This window comes from Silene latifolia, chromosome 2 (assembly GCF_048544455.1).
Source record: "Silene latifolia isolate original U9 population chromosome 2, ASM4854445v1, whole genome shotgun sequence".
Taxonomy (NCBI): domain Eukaryota; kingdom Viridiplantae; phylum Streptophyta; class Magnoliopsida; order Caryophyllales; family Caryophyllaceae; genus Silene; species Silene latifolia.
In genome coordinates this window covers 195,757,207-195,771,303 of record NC_133527.1, presented here as the reverse complement: position 1 = coordinate 195,771,303, position 14,097 = coordinate 195,757,207, and the positions used below count along the sequence as shown (strand labels likewise).

Genomic DNA, 14,097 nt, shown 5'->3' with positions numbered 1-14,097 from the left:
ACAAATAAAATTCTACCTCTTTGAACCCTTATCTACCTTACTAGTGGCACATCAGGTGACATTGTAGAGTGTTGCTTTTTATAGATTGAATGAGCCCGAACCCGATAGGATTCGTGATCGGCTCAGAATTTTAAGCTCGAGCTTGACTCAGAACATGTCGATCTGAAAAAATAGAAGATCAGCTCCGAGCTCGAATTGTCATTATATCTTTCCATTTACTCCTTTTTTAAATATAGCCAGAAATATTTCTTTTTAGAAAACGCAAATATAATTAAAAATAACATATAGCTTAAAATTTGTACAAAGATTTTATTTATTTATTTATTTTAACGAAATCAAAGGAGTTTCTGAGCTAACCCTTATTGAGTCCGGGATCGGCAAATCTGCCTAGCCCTATTTCAATGACTAGTTGAGCACCCTATACAAACCGACCTATGCAACTCCAACGGTAGTATTGACTATTGAAGTACATCCGAAAGCGGGAATAGAAAAAAAAAAAAAAAAAAAGAATTGGAGGGAAAATGGAGTTGCTGAAACTCTCAAGGTTCAAACTCCAGCTTCGTGCCCTAATTTCCGAAGTTCGCGATCTCCGCGTAATTCTTCGTCTTCGTCTTCTCTTTCTCTCTAATATTCTCGCTCATTTATCTCTCTAATTATGCACTTCATCTGCTTAATCAGGAAAGGGAGCGATCATCTTCGGAACAGTTACATATCTCAATTCAGGTTTTTTTCAACCTCTAATTCAATTATATTCATGTTACTCCCATTAATTTGATGTTAATTAGTTAATTTATGTGATTATGCTTTTTATTAACTGCGTGTGCGGTGAAATTGCTGGTTGATTGATTGATTATAATGCAATTATGTTGCTGTTATTTTCATTAATTTGATATTAATTAGTTAGGTAATCTATTTGATTTTGCAATTTTTTTTTAATTGTGTGTTACGAAATTGCTGGTTGTTTGATTGATTATGATGTGGTTCAGAGGCAGAAGCAGTTAGAGGAGGAATTTGGGAGGAAGTTGAAGGAATTGGAGCGTGAGTTAGCGTTGTCGATTGAGTTACGACAAAAGCTCGAAAGGAAGGTGAGAATGCAGCTTAAGTGTTCGATGAAATTCCTGTGAAAAATTCTTGTGTTATTTTACTGGCGCGTTAGAAGAAACCAATTGAATCGTCGCAGTGTTGATGATTATTATGATTATTATGTACAATGCGAGATAACTTTGTGTTGATGATTTCGTTACGTCTGAAAAATTGAGTAGGTTGGTGGTAGAATGGAGCTGAACTGTTTAATGAAATTCCTGTGAAAAATTATCGTGTTATTTTGCTAGCGCGCTAGAGGAAACTATGTGAACTGTCGTAGAATTATGATTATTTCCTGCAATACGAGTAACTCCGTTTTGATGATTTTTGTTGCGACTGAATAATTGAGTAGTTTGAGTGAAAACGAACTAGTGAATGGGTTATTGAGTTGTGGCAATGATATGCAGCTCAACTGTTTGGCGAAAATTTTGTGAAAAATAATTGTACTCTGCTCTTAGCATGGATGAAGAGTTGGTAAGAAACTGTCATAGTATGATTTGTATATGTCAATGCAAGCTAACTTGATTTTGATGATTTTGTTATGTCTGAAAAACGAGTAGTTTGAGCAGAACGAAGAAGTGAATAACATATTAAGTCTTGGCAATGTAGTGCAAGCTAATTTAATTTTGATGAACTATTATTGTTATGAAATGTCTCAAAAGAGTAGTTTAATACTTTAATTAGTCATAATGGAGAAACAATGAATTGATAATGTCGGATCATTATCTTGCATAGTTGCATATTATCAAAATATCAAGTGCTTGTGTCATATTTTTCCTAGCAAAATCTAAAGTTTTGATCGTAAGTTTTTTGTAATTTGGTGACGTGGTGTTTGTCACCTTAATATTGTTTTTTGTTAATGTTGCTGATATGATGTGAGGTGAATGGTCATGGCAGTTGAGTTATCTCCAGAACGATAATGTACTTCTCCAGAATGATAACTTCTTGCGCTTTGTTATTATGCTGTGTGTTTTTGATAGTAATTTTGTTAATGTTGCTGATATGACTAAAAAAGGCATGTGGTCATGGCAGGTAAGTTATCTCCAGAATGATAATACACTTCTTGAGAACAAGCAAAAAGAGTTGAACAACACTATACAGGCTCTTCTTCAATCAAAAGAGCAATTTGTCAATGCTTATCAGGTTCGTTATTTGTATACTGCCTGATTTACATCTGCATGTTACCAATGATAATTAATGATTTAGAAATGAGCAAAAGTACAGTTCCCGATTGGGTGCAATGGATGAGATATGTCATTAGATCCAATTATTGAATGTTTTACGACCTGTTGCCAATGGTATGCTTTAGTGTTGATTACTTGTACATCTATGCTTCCTTATAGGGTATGGTTGGATTGAGGACAATGAGATGTTAGAGTATTGAAGACTAAAGCAAAGCAAAAGTAGATGTTAGCAATTATTCCCCATTTCCCCTCCCTCACCCCACTCACCCCGAACAAAAGGGGTGATCACCTTGGTTACTCAGACTCGTTTAGAAGTGTCCGACGCGGGTTTGTGTCCAAGTGTTGGACTCGGCTATTTTGTTTTTGAAAAATATGCATATTTTGGTCTAAAATGAGGTGTCCAAGTGTCATACCCATGTCCGAGTGTCGAGTGTCGGACACGGGTACGCGAAGAAGTTGGAAGAGTGGGAGTAACATAGGTGATCACTATTCATCAAGGAGGTTATAGCGTACCCCTAATGAGGGCAATCAACTACCTCTTTCTCGTCTTCCTGCAGGCTACAAACACCACCTTCATCCGTGCACAACCATTTAGTGTTGTTACCTCTTAAATTTGTCACCCTCAATCCTAGTTATTCTTAGCATACTTCTTCTGACTTAAACGCCGTCTTTGCTAAGTTTTGTCTCTCGTTCTTTTTCTGTATTTGATTTGAGGAAAGAGGGGGACTGGGGGAGGTAGTCTTCTGTATTTAAATCGACTTGCGTTGTTGGGATACACCTATGTTTGTGAAGGGAAGGCGAGTTAATTGTTGTGATACCTAGTCTCTTGGTTCTGCTACAGAGCAATTGTCTGAGAATCTTCCATTTCTATTCCATGCATATACCCTCACCTAAACTATCTTTGTTCTAATGCATCAAGCAATGAATTTTTTGGCTTGGTGTTCAGGAGTCAACATGTGAATTGAGACGTTCAATTGAAACAAGAGACCGGAAGCTCAAAATCTTATCTGAAAAGCTGAAGTCTCACCTATTGTTGTTTGACTCCATAGAGAAAGAAGCATCATCTGTGAAGCACGCTGTTGACGACGTACGGCATATTGTTTCTCAGAAGGAGGACGTAGGTATGCTGCTATTTCATTTCTCAGGTTCTTTATTATTGTTGTTATTCTGGCCTCACAGACTTTTAATTTATCAATTCTCACCTGTACCCAACCCTGGCTTTTATGTGCAGTATCTGGCTTAAAACGAAAATTCGATAAAGTTTCAGAGGTTGATAGACTTTTTATAGGTGAGCGCAGCCTTCTTTGGTTTCAAGTTACTCTATGGTTTATCATTAAGGTAATATTAGTGTTCATGTCCTTCCAGGAAAAATCAGTGATATGGAAAACAAGCTAGGTGAATACAAGAATGAGCTGAAGAGAAAAGACGTGATTATTTCAGAACTAGAAGCAAATCTCAAAGCAGAGAGGATTAGTAAAAGAGGTCAATCACAGATAGAAGAAATATCCTTTTCTATAGATTATTTGATCTTTGAAATGATATAAAGCACTTCGTTCTCAATACATTTCTAGATGTTATGCTTTGACCACTCTCACCTCCAGATAGCTCTATCAAAAAAGGAAGCTGTTATACAGAATCTAATGTTAGAGAAGCAGGTCCTGCAGAACTATTATGTCACCCCATCCCCTATTTTTTGTGCCAGCTTATTTTTATATTACTCGGAAACTAAAATTTCCTCCTCTATACTGAAATACAGGTGTTAGATTCAGAAGTTCGGAATTTAGGAGCCGTTTTGGAGAAACTCCAGCATGCTTTCAGTGATATGTACAAGGTCTTCTATGTAGCTCTTTTCTTTTTAACTGCTATCTGTTTTTTTCCCCTTGATGGACTTATTTTCTAGAATGGTGCTTCAAAGTGGTTTCTTATCAAGGATCTACCATTCCCATCACTCATGCATCAGTCAGATTCAGATATTCCTATTAACTTTAAATTCTTCTCCTTGTTCTTATGAGCTATCATTGTTATAATTTTTTTTTTTGGAAGCAAAAGGCATATAACCTGATAAAGTGAATAATTAATGTTAATTATTGAATTCTCCATCATGGATTGTTTTAGTGATATTAAAGTGATGTTTTCAAGATTGTCCTGACAGAGTTCTTCAACCTATCCTGTATTCCTCTCCCTTAAATCATTTGATGGCATTTGTTTGTGAATATGTTACGCTGCTTCATTTTCCAGGATAAAAAGGCATTCATATCGATAGTTGAGAGCCATGAAAGCTTTGTGTCTCCAAGAGAAGAAAGATCTGCGACTCCAGAAGACCAAATGAATAGGTTAACTACATACCTTCCAAGTAATCATCTAATCTGAATTGTGGAACTGCAGTTTCTGTCTGTTTTGAAAATAATCTCAAAAACATTCAATGATCAAATTCTTCTAAGAAGGATATGAAAATAACGCATCCTGTATGCGCGTCGCTTCACATGCATCATAGCCAGCAGTTTAGTCGTATTGAGTTCCATACAAACAAGTTAATACTTCAATCCAAAGGACTTTCTTGATAGTTAATGTGATATTTCATGCATCTTTAGTGAAATGATTTAGCTTTTCTTGTTTGAAAGTTAGAGTTCTTCCTTCTTCAACTCTAACTTGTGTTGTTGTACCTTTATAGCCGGAAGAATGTGAGATTAGGGTTTAATAGGTTCATGAAGAATACTCAAGTCCTTAATAAGCTTTCATATACTATTCCCCTTACTCATCTACTAATTGCTAATTAATTTTCCAAGAACTGAAGGATTTAAGGTTATTACAATGAATGGGTGTACTACTCCAAGTTGCTGCAAGCTTTTGGATACGCAGCTTTATTATCACAATAATTACTTTCTCTATACCATGCCTCTGCTCTTGTTTGGTCTGATTCTCACTTTTTGGTGTAATATGTTTACAAGTCGCTTGATAATCCATGTGCTATACAAGTCTTTCTGAGTTTTTTATTTTGTTGGTTGATAACACTAGTTGAACTTTCCTTAAGCTGGAAACTTCAATATATAAGAGTCAAGGTTTAGATAACTATGTGAAACTTAACCCGAAATGAGACTATACTTTCTTCAGATGTGTGACATAACCTAACATTGGACATAGGCTCAGAAAAGAGCTTTAACCTTTGGGTCACTGTAATTTGGCGTTTCAAATCACTTGGTTTTGTTTTGAAGTTATCATGCAATGAAATACTTCTTTAGTATATATTTTGCTGAGTGGTACATGCAACCACATCATATCTTATATTTGTTAACTTCACGCAGACAATTCACAATGTAATCAGTGTGATGCGTCCACTGTGGTAGAACCGGAAAAAGTTTCAGTGTCTTGTGCTGAAGAGACGGGCAGATCTCTTGCATTTGGGATAGAGGTTAGAACTTAGAAGTATGATAAATAGCATAACCTCCTTCAGTAGTTCATGTGTGGAGTGCGTGTGTTTATGTGATAGTAAATGTATGTTGTAACTGTAGCCTGCTTGCTCTACAACACGTTCAGCTTGGCCGGGACCTGAATCAACTAATGATGCTCAGTCTATGCTCAGTAGTGAAGCAAAGGTACGGCATATTAACATTGCTGTTTTTAGAAAGAGTCTAGCTTCTGTAATTTTTGTTGCATGACAATGTTTAGATACTTTGTCACATTCCATTATGAATGACATGGTAGGTATGTGGAGACGAGCAGTATTTAGTGTCATTTTTTAGCTATTTATAGTGACTTCTTATTCTGTGGTCGTAGAATATGATGGAGTAAAGCAAAATATGACTCACTGAACTCTCCATGCTTCATGTATCGTGAAATAGTGTAAGTGCTTATGCATTCGTTGTCTGTTTTTCTTGTATGACAATGTTTAGATACTCGATCATAGTGCACTCTAAATGACATGGGAGATATCTGGATTCTGGAGACAAGAAGTATTTAGTCTCACTTTTTACTCCATACTAGTTATTTACGGCTACTACTATTCTTTTAATATAAAAATATGATGAAATAGGACAACATGTCTCACTTAACTCTCTTACGATTCTTATGTCATGAGGTAGCAAAATGTTGATGCACATTTTGTCTGTTTTTGTTGTATGCCAAATTGACAATGTTCAGATAGTTGGTCTAAGTCCATTCGGAGTGACATGGGAGATATACGGACACAAGCAGTATTCGGTCTTACTTTTACTTGTTTATGGTGGCTTAAAGTCCTAAACTATTCTTTGGTTGTCGAATATGATGGAAATATGGAATAAAGTAAACTAACTCACTAAACTTCTAGTTTTTATGTTTCTTGTATCTTGAAGTCATCCAATAACAACTCCCTTGCTGGGCCACAGGCGTTAGCCTTTGCATTGGATAATGTTGGTTATCGGCTGTCATATAGTCTACTACTCTACTTCCATAATTAATCTTGGTGACATTCTGACTCCTATCTTGGATCGTCAAGCTCCTGCTGCATGTAGAGACTCTTTTCTGGACTGATGCTCTAACTTTTCCCCATCTTTGTCTTCTGGATATAGAGTATTACTGCAATCACGGTTTGCCAGTTGGAGTCCGAGAGTTCAACACTTCAAGCAGAATCTTCTGGAAATCCTGGCTAAGTCTTGAAAGGTTAGTATGCTTCACTGCCCCAAACCACCATATAGCAAGCATACTTTTTATGTTAAGTTTCCGCGTGATGCTAGAAATTCTCGTATTATTGGAGTCTTCACTTTACTTCCCCCAGCTAAAAGTTTATCCCTGATGAAAGCAGCAAACCTATTCAGTTGGCCTCGTCTTAAGAGAGGAAATTCAGATTTAGACTTTTACATCTAACTTTAAAATAATTCATGTAAGCTAAACTCGTGAACCACAATTTTTGACTACAACGCTTGTGCACTCATGGTAGTCTGTTTGTATGGGTCTAATGTCCCTATAACTTAATAAACTTGGGTGACAAAAACTCATATAATGGTCTCATGAAATAATTAATTGTGTTAAATCTGTTAATGACTCGGATTTAAACAACAGTTTTACTTGAGACTAATTTGGTGACATTTACACAGTAAACTTTTAATCTTATGGAAAAAAATTACTGGTTGCATGTCTCAGTCTCATCCGAACTTGTGGCCATTGCACTTGAATGTGTCTTCAGTGTCATCATTATTAATATGCCGTGCAATAAAAAATGTCATTGCATTGATTTCCTTTGTACTCAGATCTGAACATGTAGCATTTGTTATGAATCTATTGTCTTCTCTATTGAATGCAGATATCTTAGCTGCATTAGAGTAAACTGTTTCAACCACCGATCTGTAATCATGATTCATGACATTCATTCAGGTGACTGTTAAATGTTAATGTCTTTATTTGGAGGTTGAGGCATGAACATTCATCTCAGACATTGATTCCAGTCTCGTCCTAGTTACTTTTTAAATTTACCCCTTTGTGATTCTCATTTGTGACGAGTTACAAACTTGTGACGTCTCACAGCCGGTTATAAATATTGTTAAAAAGGAAGGTGGTTGTGAGATGTCACATGTCCCTTTTCGTCACAAGCAAAAATAAACGTTAAATTTACACAAATGAGTTCCATTAAAATTAAACTTCTCGGTCAAACTTTACTGTCTATACATTCACCATGTCATTAAGCAAGGCTGATAGGTGTAGTTTTGGCGGATCCTAGTATCCTACTACATTTGAAAGTATTACTAAATTAACTGACATGAAGTAAACTAGTGGTTTTGAGCTTGTGATTTCGAGAGTGGATCAATGTTAAACTCAGCCAGGAGAATTTTTATTGTCCTTATGGTTCACTTCGGCTTGTATCCGGACTGAACCAAATAGATTACACCAAAAAAATGAAAATATTACTCTGTGTTTGAATAATTTGTTTATATATGATACTTCCTCCGTTCCATTGAATTGTTTACGTTTGTTTTTTGGGCACTATTCATAAGTGAGAAGACTCTTAAATACAACTTCTAGTGTATAACATAAAAGATAGTCATGTGAGATCTTGTTTAAATAGTTTTACAGAGTGCATTATGAATATCAAATTTTTATAATTTTTAATGATATGTAACTAAAAATATGAACAAAATAAAACAAGCATTGACATATGTGCATAAACAAACGTAAACTATCATATGGAACGGAGGAAGTAGTAAGTAGTCTCTTCTATTCAGCCTAATGTTCCCATTTCTTTTTCTCCCAAAAATAAGGAAATGAATATGGACCACACAAAATACTCTACCCCACATGAAATTGAATTTGGACCATACAAAGGTTCCCAAATAAGAAAAGAAGGAACAAAACCTGACTATCATGAAAAAGAAAAGCGGGAATTTTAGGCTGAATAGGAGGGAGTATTATTTATGAGCAGTATATTTTAGTTAAAAGAAACAATTGATTAAAACCTATGTTACTCCGAAACTTCACTTAACTCCCGTGTCGCGTGTCGGTGTCCGACACAACACGATACTTCAATATAGACCACAAAATAGGAAAATTCACCCAAAATAGCCGTGTTAGACACCCCGACACGTGTCAAACACAACATCGTGTCGAAGAGTCGGAGTAACACTGATTAAAACGAAGTAGTAGGAGATAATCCGTGAATGAAAGGAAAGGTCGATATAGAAGTAGGTGTCCAAGTAAACAGAGGGGTGTGCAAAATCCGGTCCGGGCCGGAAAAGTGGACTGGTCCGGACCGAAATCGGAATTAAAAGTTCCGGTCCGACCTTCGATCCAACATTTTTTGAGATCCGGTTTCTGTTCGGACCGGGTGAATTCCGGTTCGAACCGGAAAGACCGGAACTATTGTTATTTGATATTTTTCTTAAAATACTATTTATAAAAAACATTATAAGCCTACTTAATCAGGTCCAACCGATCGTTAGACCGGATTTTGAAAACGTGGGTATGTAAAGAGAAATTCTGGTTCAACCTGTCCGGTCCAGTCTCGGACCTGAATTTTTCCGGTCCAGTCTCGGTCCGGAATTTTTGTAATCTTGTCCGGTCCCGGCCTAAGATTTTTGTCGATTTTGGTTCCGGTCCGGTTTTGGACCAGTGCACAGCCCTTGAGAGTTGAGACGGTAAGCCATCCAATAGACCTACTTACGTTTAGATCTTCATTTCTTGGATGAAGTGATAATTAACCATTGTTTTTGTGAAACCAACAAAGTTGCTGACTTTATAGCTTCTATTGGACTTTCATGTCCAACTCTTTCAAGGTGGTTTGAAAGCCGGTAGCTTCAACTTACCTCACTCATTCGAAAGGATGAGATAGATTGGTCCTACCCTACTAGAGGATAAATCTAATTTTCTTACTTTCTATAAAAAAAATAAAAAAAAAAATAGACCTACTTAGGAACTGTATGGCGAGTTTGACTGGAAGAGGTAAAAGAAAGAACGAAAATCTAGGTGCATTATGTACATCACTACATTCATGTGGGGTGTATGTGTGATTTCTGATGGCACATTATTTATTCCGCTAATCTTTCAATCTTTTGGCGACTACCCGTATGACGCGCTTACAATGTTCGCGCCTATGAGTCAACTTAAGTGGACTAATTAATGGCCTTGAGGCTGAAAATAAGATTAGCGGAAGTTGTAGTATCCACTATTTACCACTTTCTCGGTTATTATGTTATTGTCTCAAAAATTGTAGTATCCAAAATTTTAATTATACATAAGAAGTTGTATAAGAGTATTTATTTTTAGTAATATGGTATCAATACATTTTTATTAGTTGCCAAATAACCCTCCACAATATATTTTCTGGAAAAAAAAAGGGTTTGGTTAAAGTATTGTTTAGAAATCGAGTAATACTCCTTGTGTCTATTGAATAGTTTAAATTTGCTTTGTCTTACAAAATAATGCAAATGTAAACCATTGATTGAAACGGAGAAAATATTAACTGGGAGTACATTTTTGGCTTTCAATTTTATAAACAAATCTAAAATAATTATACTCTGTGTATAATTGGATTTGTATATTTCCTCTAGTGTGTATTGAAATAGGAGGTGTGTTATTTAAGAATTGTCGTGCATTAGAACACTTACATAGTTACATATGCTTACTTAAAACGGATATATCTGTTTTAAGTGTAAAATAGGTTAGATATTACCCTATATAGGTGGATGAGACAAGAATTTGTCATTTCTTAGAAATTTTGTTGTTTTTTTTTTTTTCCTTTTCTATCCATTTGGTCTGTTTTATTATTTAGGACAGATATGTCCGACTTAAATAGGAATGCGTGGGACATCATTTGTGCTAAATGGAAACGGATGGGTGGAACCGATGAAGTATCTCACAACTTTTGCTTTGTGAGTCTTGAATACTAAAAACATGTGAATTAATTTGATGGTACCGTGAATCTGTGATAGAGTGATTGAATGGTCGTCGATGATAAGTTACATCTCTGTCTAACCAAGTTGATTGTATATTTGTATTGCGCGATTTTTGTTATTCCATGAACTTTAAGCTAGTGAGTTCTTTTGCTCATGCTGTTTTGTCGAAATAATGCTAAAAAAGACTAAACATTATTGTTTTACTTCGAAATTAAATTTGCTTGTCTACACGGTATAGTCATTATACCTAAAAAGCACGCAACGAACATGAAATGACGTATTTACCTCTAAAAAGGGTAAAAAAGTTATTTGTGGACATGCGTCTACAAATTTTCGGCCTTTTGTGTTTAACTTTTGTGTTTGGACATGGTTTATTTGTTAAACGCACCACTCATAATTATTTTTTTTGGTACGAACCACTCATAATTATTCTTAGTTAGTTGAACGATTTCTATTTTGCTCATGGAGTTACAGATATGTTTCTCCAATGTTTAAGTTTGTGATTTTTAAATCTATGTGGAGTCGTGCACACCTTTTTAATTATAAGCTATCCAAAATAAGCTTTATTTATTTATTTATGCACATTATTTAAAAAAAAATTGTGTCAAGGTTAAGATTTTTTTAGATTGTAAATTAGTATCTCTCGTATAAGAGAATAGAGTCGGTTATAAAGTCTGTTTAGTGAAAAAAATGTCTGGCTGTTACTCCAAAGTCCCAACCAGTTGATCTTCCATCATATTTGTTTTAAGTGTAAAATAGATCAATTACTATCCCATATATATAGGAGGCAAAAAATTTATCAATCTCCAAGTGTTATGCTTTTTCTCCTTGTTATTTACTTACCTGTTTTTTTTATTCAAAATAAATATGTCCGTTTCAAAGAAAAATTTGTATACTCTAATAATCTCATGTGTATACTGTATACTGTATACGAGTATACGACTATACATAACGTACATAACGTCATACTGTCGTATCATGGTTGATGAATTTCTTTGATTATTATATACACTTTGCATGTAAACATCAAAGGGAAAAAGTTGAGGAACTTGATAAGAAGAAGACAAATATTATACGCAAATTCTTATTTGCGACGGAGGTTTCCGTCGCAAACAAGAGACGGGTACCATATTCTCTCACACAAAACCCATAAGGGTGAGAGACAAAACACATGGGGTGGGTGCCCACCTTGTCCCCTCTACCCATTTCCACTCACATAATACCCGTCGCAAGATCCGACCCGTCGCAATCAAGACTTATTGAATATTATAAGCGTAAGTGCGTGATCACCCAAGTGCGCAAACAAAGCCCCTTCTCTTTTTCTATTAATGGACAGGGGCGTCTTAAAACAAATGGAGGGCCGCAAAAAAATGAGGTGTTAAATATGAAGTATAAGTGTACTATACTTTAATATTTGTATCGAATTTCATCAATAAAGTTTATAAAGAGTAGGTATCCTGAAAGACGGTCTCTTAATAAGCTTTATTGAAAGACCATTGTATCATTTTAAGAAAATGTGGTACTAAAGGCAATAAAATAGGTACAAATCATAATTAATGATAAAATGGGTACATTTATTATGTAAATAGGTACGAAATTACTATGTCACGATCAACAATAAAAAGGGTACGAAAGATTGGTCTCTCAATAACTTAGTGAGAGACCGTCTCTCCTAAGTTTTAGTGGTTTATAAATTCGTTGTTCAAAATTGGAGGCCCGATTCCTCCGCCCGTGGTTGCACGGGGTCTTAGACACCCCTGTGAATGGACCTTCCTCGCAACTTGATAAGAGAACTCGGATTTTAAAATTTCCACTACATATGTTTACAATGTGAATATTCTTATAATAGCATTCACATTGTAAACATATTCTTATAATAGCATTCACATTATCAAATTTTACACGTTGCGTACTATCGGAGCCATTCTTAAAAGTTCCGGTCCGACCTTCGATCCAACATTTTTTGAGATCCGGTTTCTGTTCGGACCGGGTGAATTCCGGTTCGAACCGGAAAGACCGGAACTATTGTTATTTGATATTTTTCTTAAAATACTATTTATAAAAAACAATATAAGCCTACTTAATCAGGTCCAACCGATCGTTAGACCGGATTTTGAAAACGTGGGTATGTAAAGAGAAATTCCGGATTTTAAGAAAATGTGGTACTAAAGGCAATAAAATAGGTACAAATCATAATTAATGATAAAATGGGTACATTTATTATGTAAATAGGTACGAAATTACTATGTCACGATCAACAATAAAAAGGGTACGAAAGATTGGTCTCTCAATAACTTAGTGAGAGACCGTCTCTCCTAAGTTTTAGTGGTTTATAAATTCGTTGTTCAAAATTGGAGGCCCGATTCCTCCGCCCGTGGTTGCACGGGGTCTTAGACACCCCTGTGAATGGACCTTCCTCGCAACTTGATAAGAGAACTCGGATTTTAAAATTTCCACTACATATGTTTACAATGTGAATATTCTTATAATAGCATTCACATTGTAAACATATTCTTATAATAGCATTCACATTATCAAATTTTACACGTTGCGTACTATCGGAGCCATCTAGACTTTGGGCTAGGGTCCTTCGCGCCAAGTATTGCAATGGAAGATGTGACATTGACATGTTCCAACCTAAAGCTAATATGTCTAACGTTTGGGCGGGTATTACAGCTCAATCGGAATTTATATACAAGGGAACATCGATAGCCATCGGAAACGGAAGACGGACACTCTTTTGGGATCACTCATGGGTCGAAAAAGGTTGCCTTTCGGATAAAGTCTTAGCTCCTATTCCTGAACCTATCCTTGGTGCGACTGTAAGTGAAATGTGGGATGTTAATGGAGATTGGAAATGGGACGTTTTTTCAAATTTCCTACCACCTGAAGAGCTAAAGAAAATAGCTGCATATTCCTTATCGACGGACCCGGATATGGAGGATAGTTTGTATTGGAATGGCACCTCACACGGTAAATTCTCCATTCAATCCGCTTTAGCTATTGTTAGAGGAGCGGAAGTTCCACCAGAGAATAATCCGATTACTTGGCATATTATTTGGAAGCTCCCGGTCCAACAAAGAATCCGAATGTTTATTTGGCTTGCAGCTCATGGCCGGCTAATGACAAACTACAATAGGGTGAAACGAAGCTTGTCAGACGATCCCCTATGCCCACGCTGTCAGTCAGACGATGAAACTTTGGACCATCTTCTTAGACAATGCCCTATGTCGAAGGAGATTTGGCTACAAATTGGTGGTTATGCAAGCCACCCCTCTTTTTACACGGATCCATATCCAGATTGGGTCACAAAAAATGCGAGTAATGGCTCATCACTGTCATCTCCGAATTGGTCGATGAAATACGCTATCACTTGTTGGTGGATATGGCGTTGGAGAAACAATGCAGTCTTCGGAAGGGCAGAGGACAATCCAGCGGACCCTATTCGTTTTCTGTACCACCAATTTGATATG

General features: G+C 36.1%; 1 protein-coding gene across 3 annotated transcripts; it reads left to right on the top strand.

Moving 5' to 3' along the window:
• The first annotated feature begins 466 nt into the window (after positions 1 to 466).
• Positions 467 to 7,728, top strand: LOC141644220 (uncharacterized). Of its 3 annotated transcripts, none has more exons than XR_012543956.1 (14): positions 467 to 593; positions 679 to 723; positions 987 to 1,085; positions 2,116 to 2,226; positions 3,214 to 3,388; positions 3,499 to 3,555; positions 3,633 to 3,769; positions 3,863 to 3,922; positions 4,024 to 4,098; positions 4,506 to 4,620; positions 5,570 to 5,676; positions 5,777 to 5,860; positions 6,042 to 6,107; positions 6,812 to 6,901. XR_012543956.1 is itself a non-coding variant. In XM_074453690.1 (14 exons), exons 1-13 carry the CDS (start codon positions 522 to 524, stop codon positions 6,890 to 6,892), a joined length of 1,218 nt encoding a protein of 405 aa, XP_074309791.1. In that variant the 5' UTR covers positions 467 to 521; the 3' UTR covers positions 6,893 to 6,902; positions 7,543 to 7,728. The 3 variants fall into 3 exon arrangements, 2 of the variants coding, with proteins under 2 accessions (XP_074309791.1, XP_074309792.1); XM_074453690.1 differs by lacking the exon at positions 6,042 to 6,107 and adding an exon at positions 7,543 to 7,728 and having other exon boundaries at positions 6,812 to 6,902; XM_074453691.1 differs by lacking the exons at positions 5,777 to 5,860; positions 6,042 to 6,107; positions 6,812 to 6,901 and having other exon boundaries at positions 4,506 to 4,600.
• Positions 7,729 to 14,097: the final 6,369 nt, after the last annotated feature.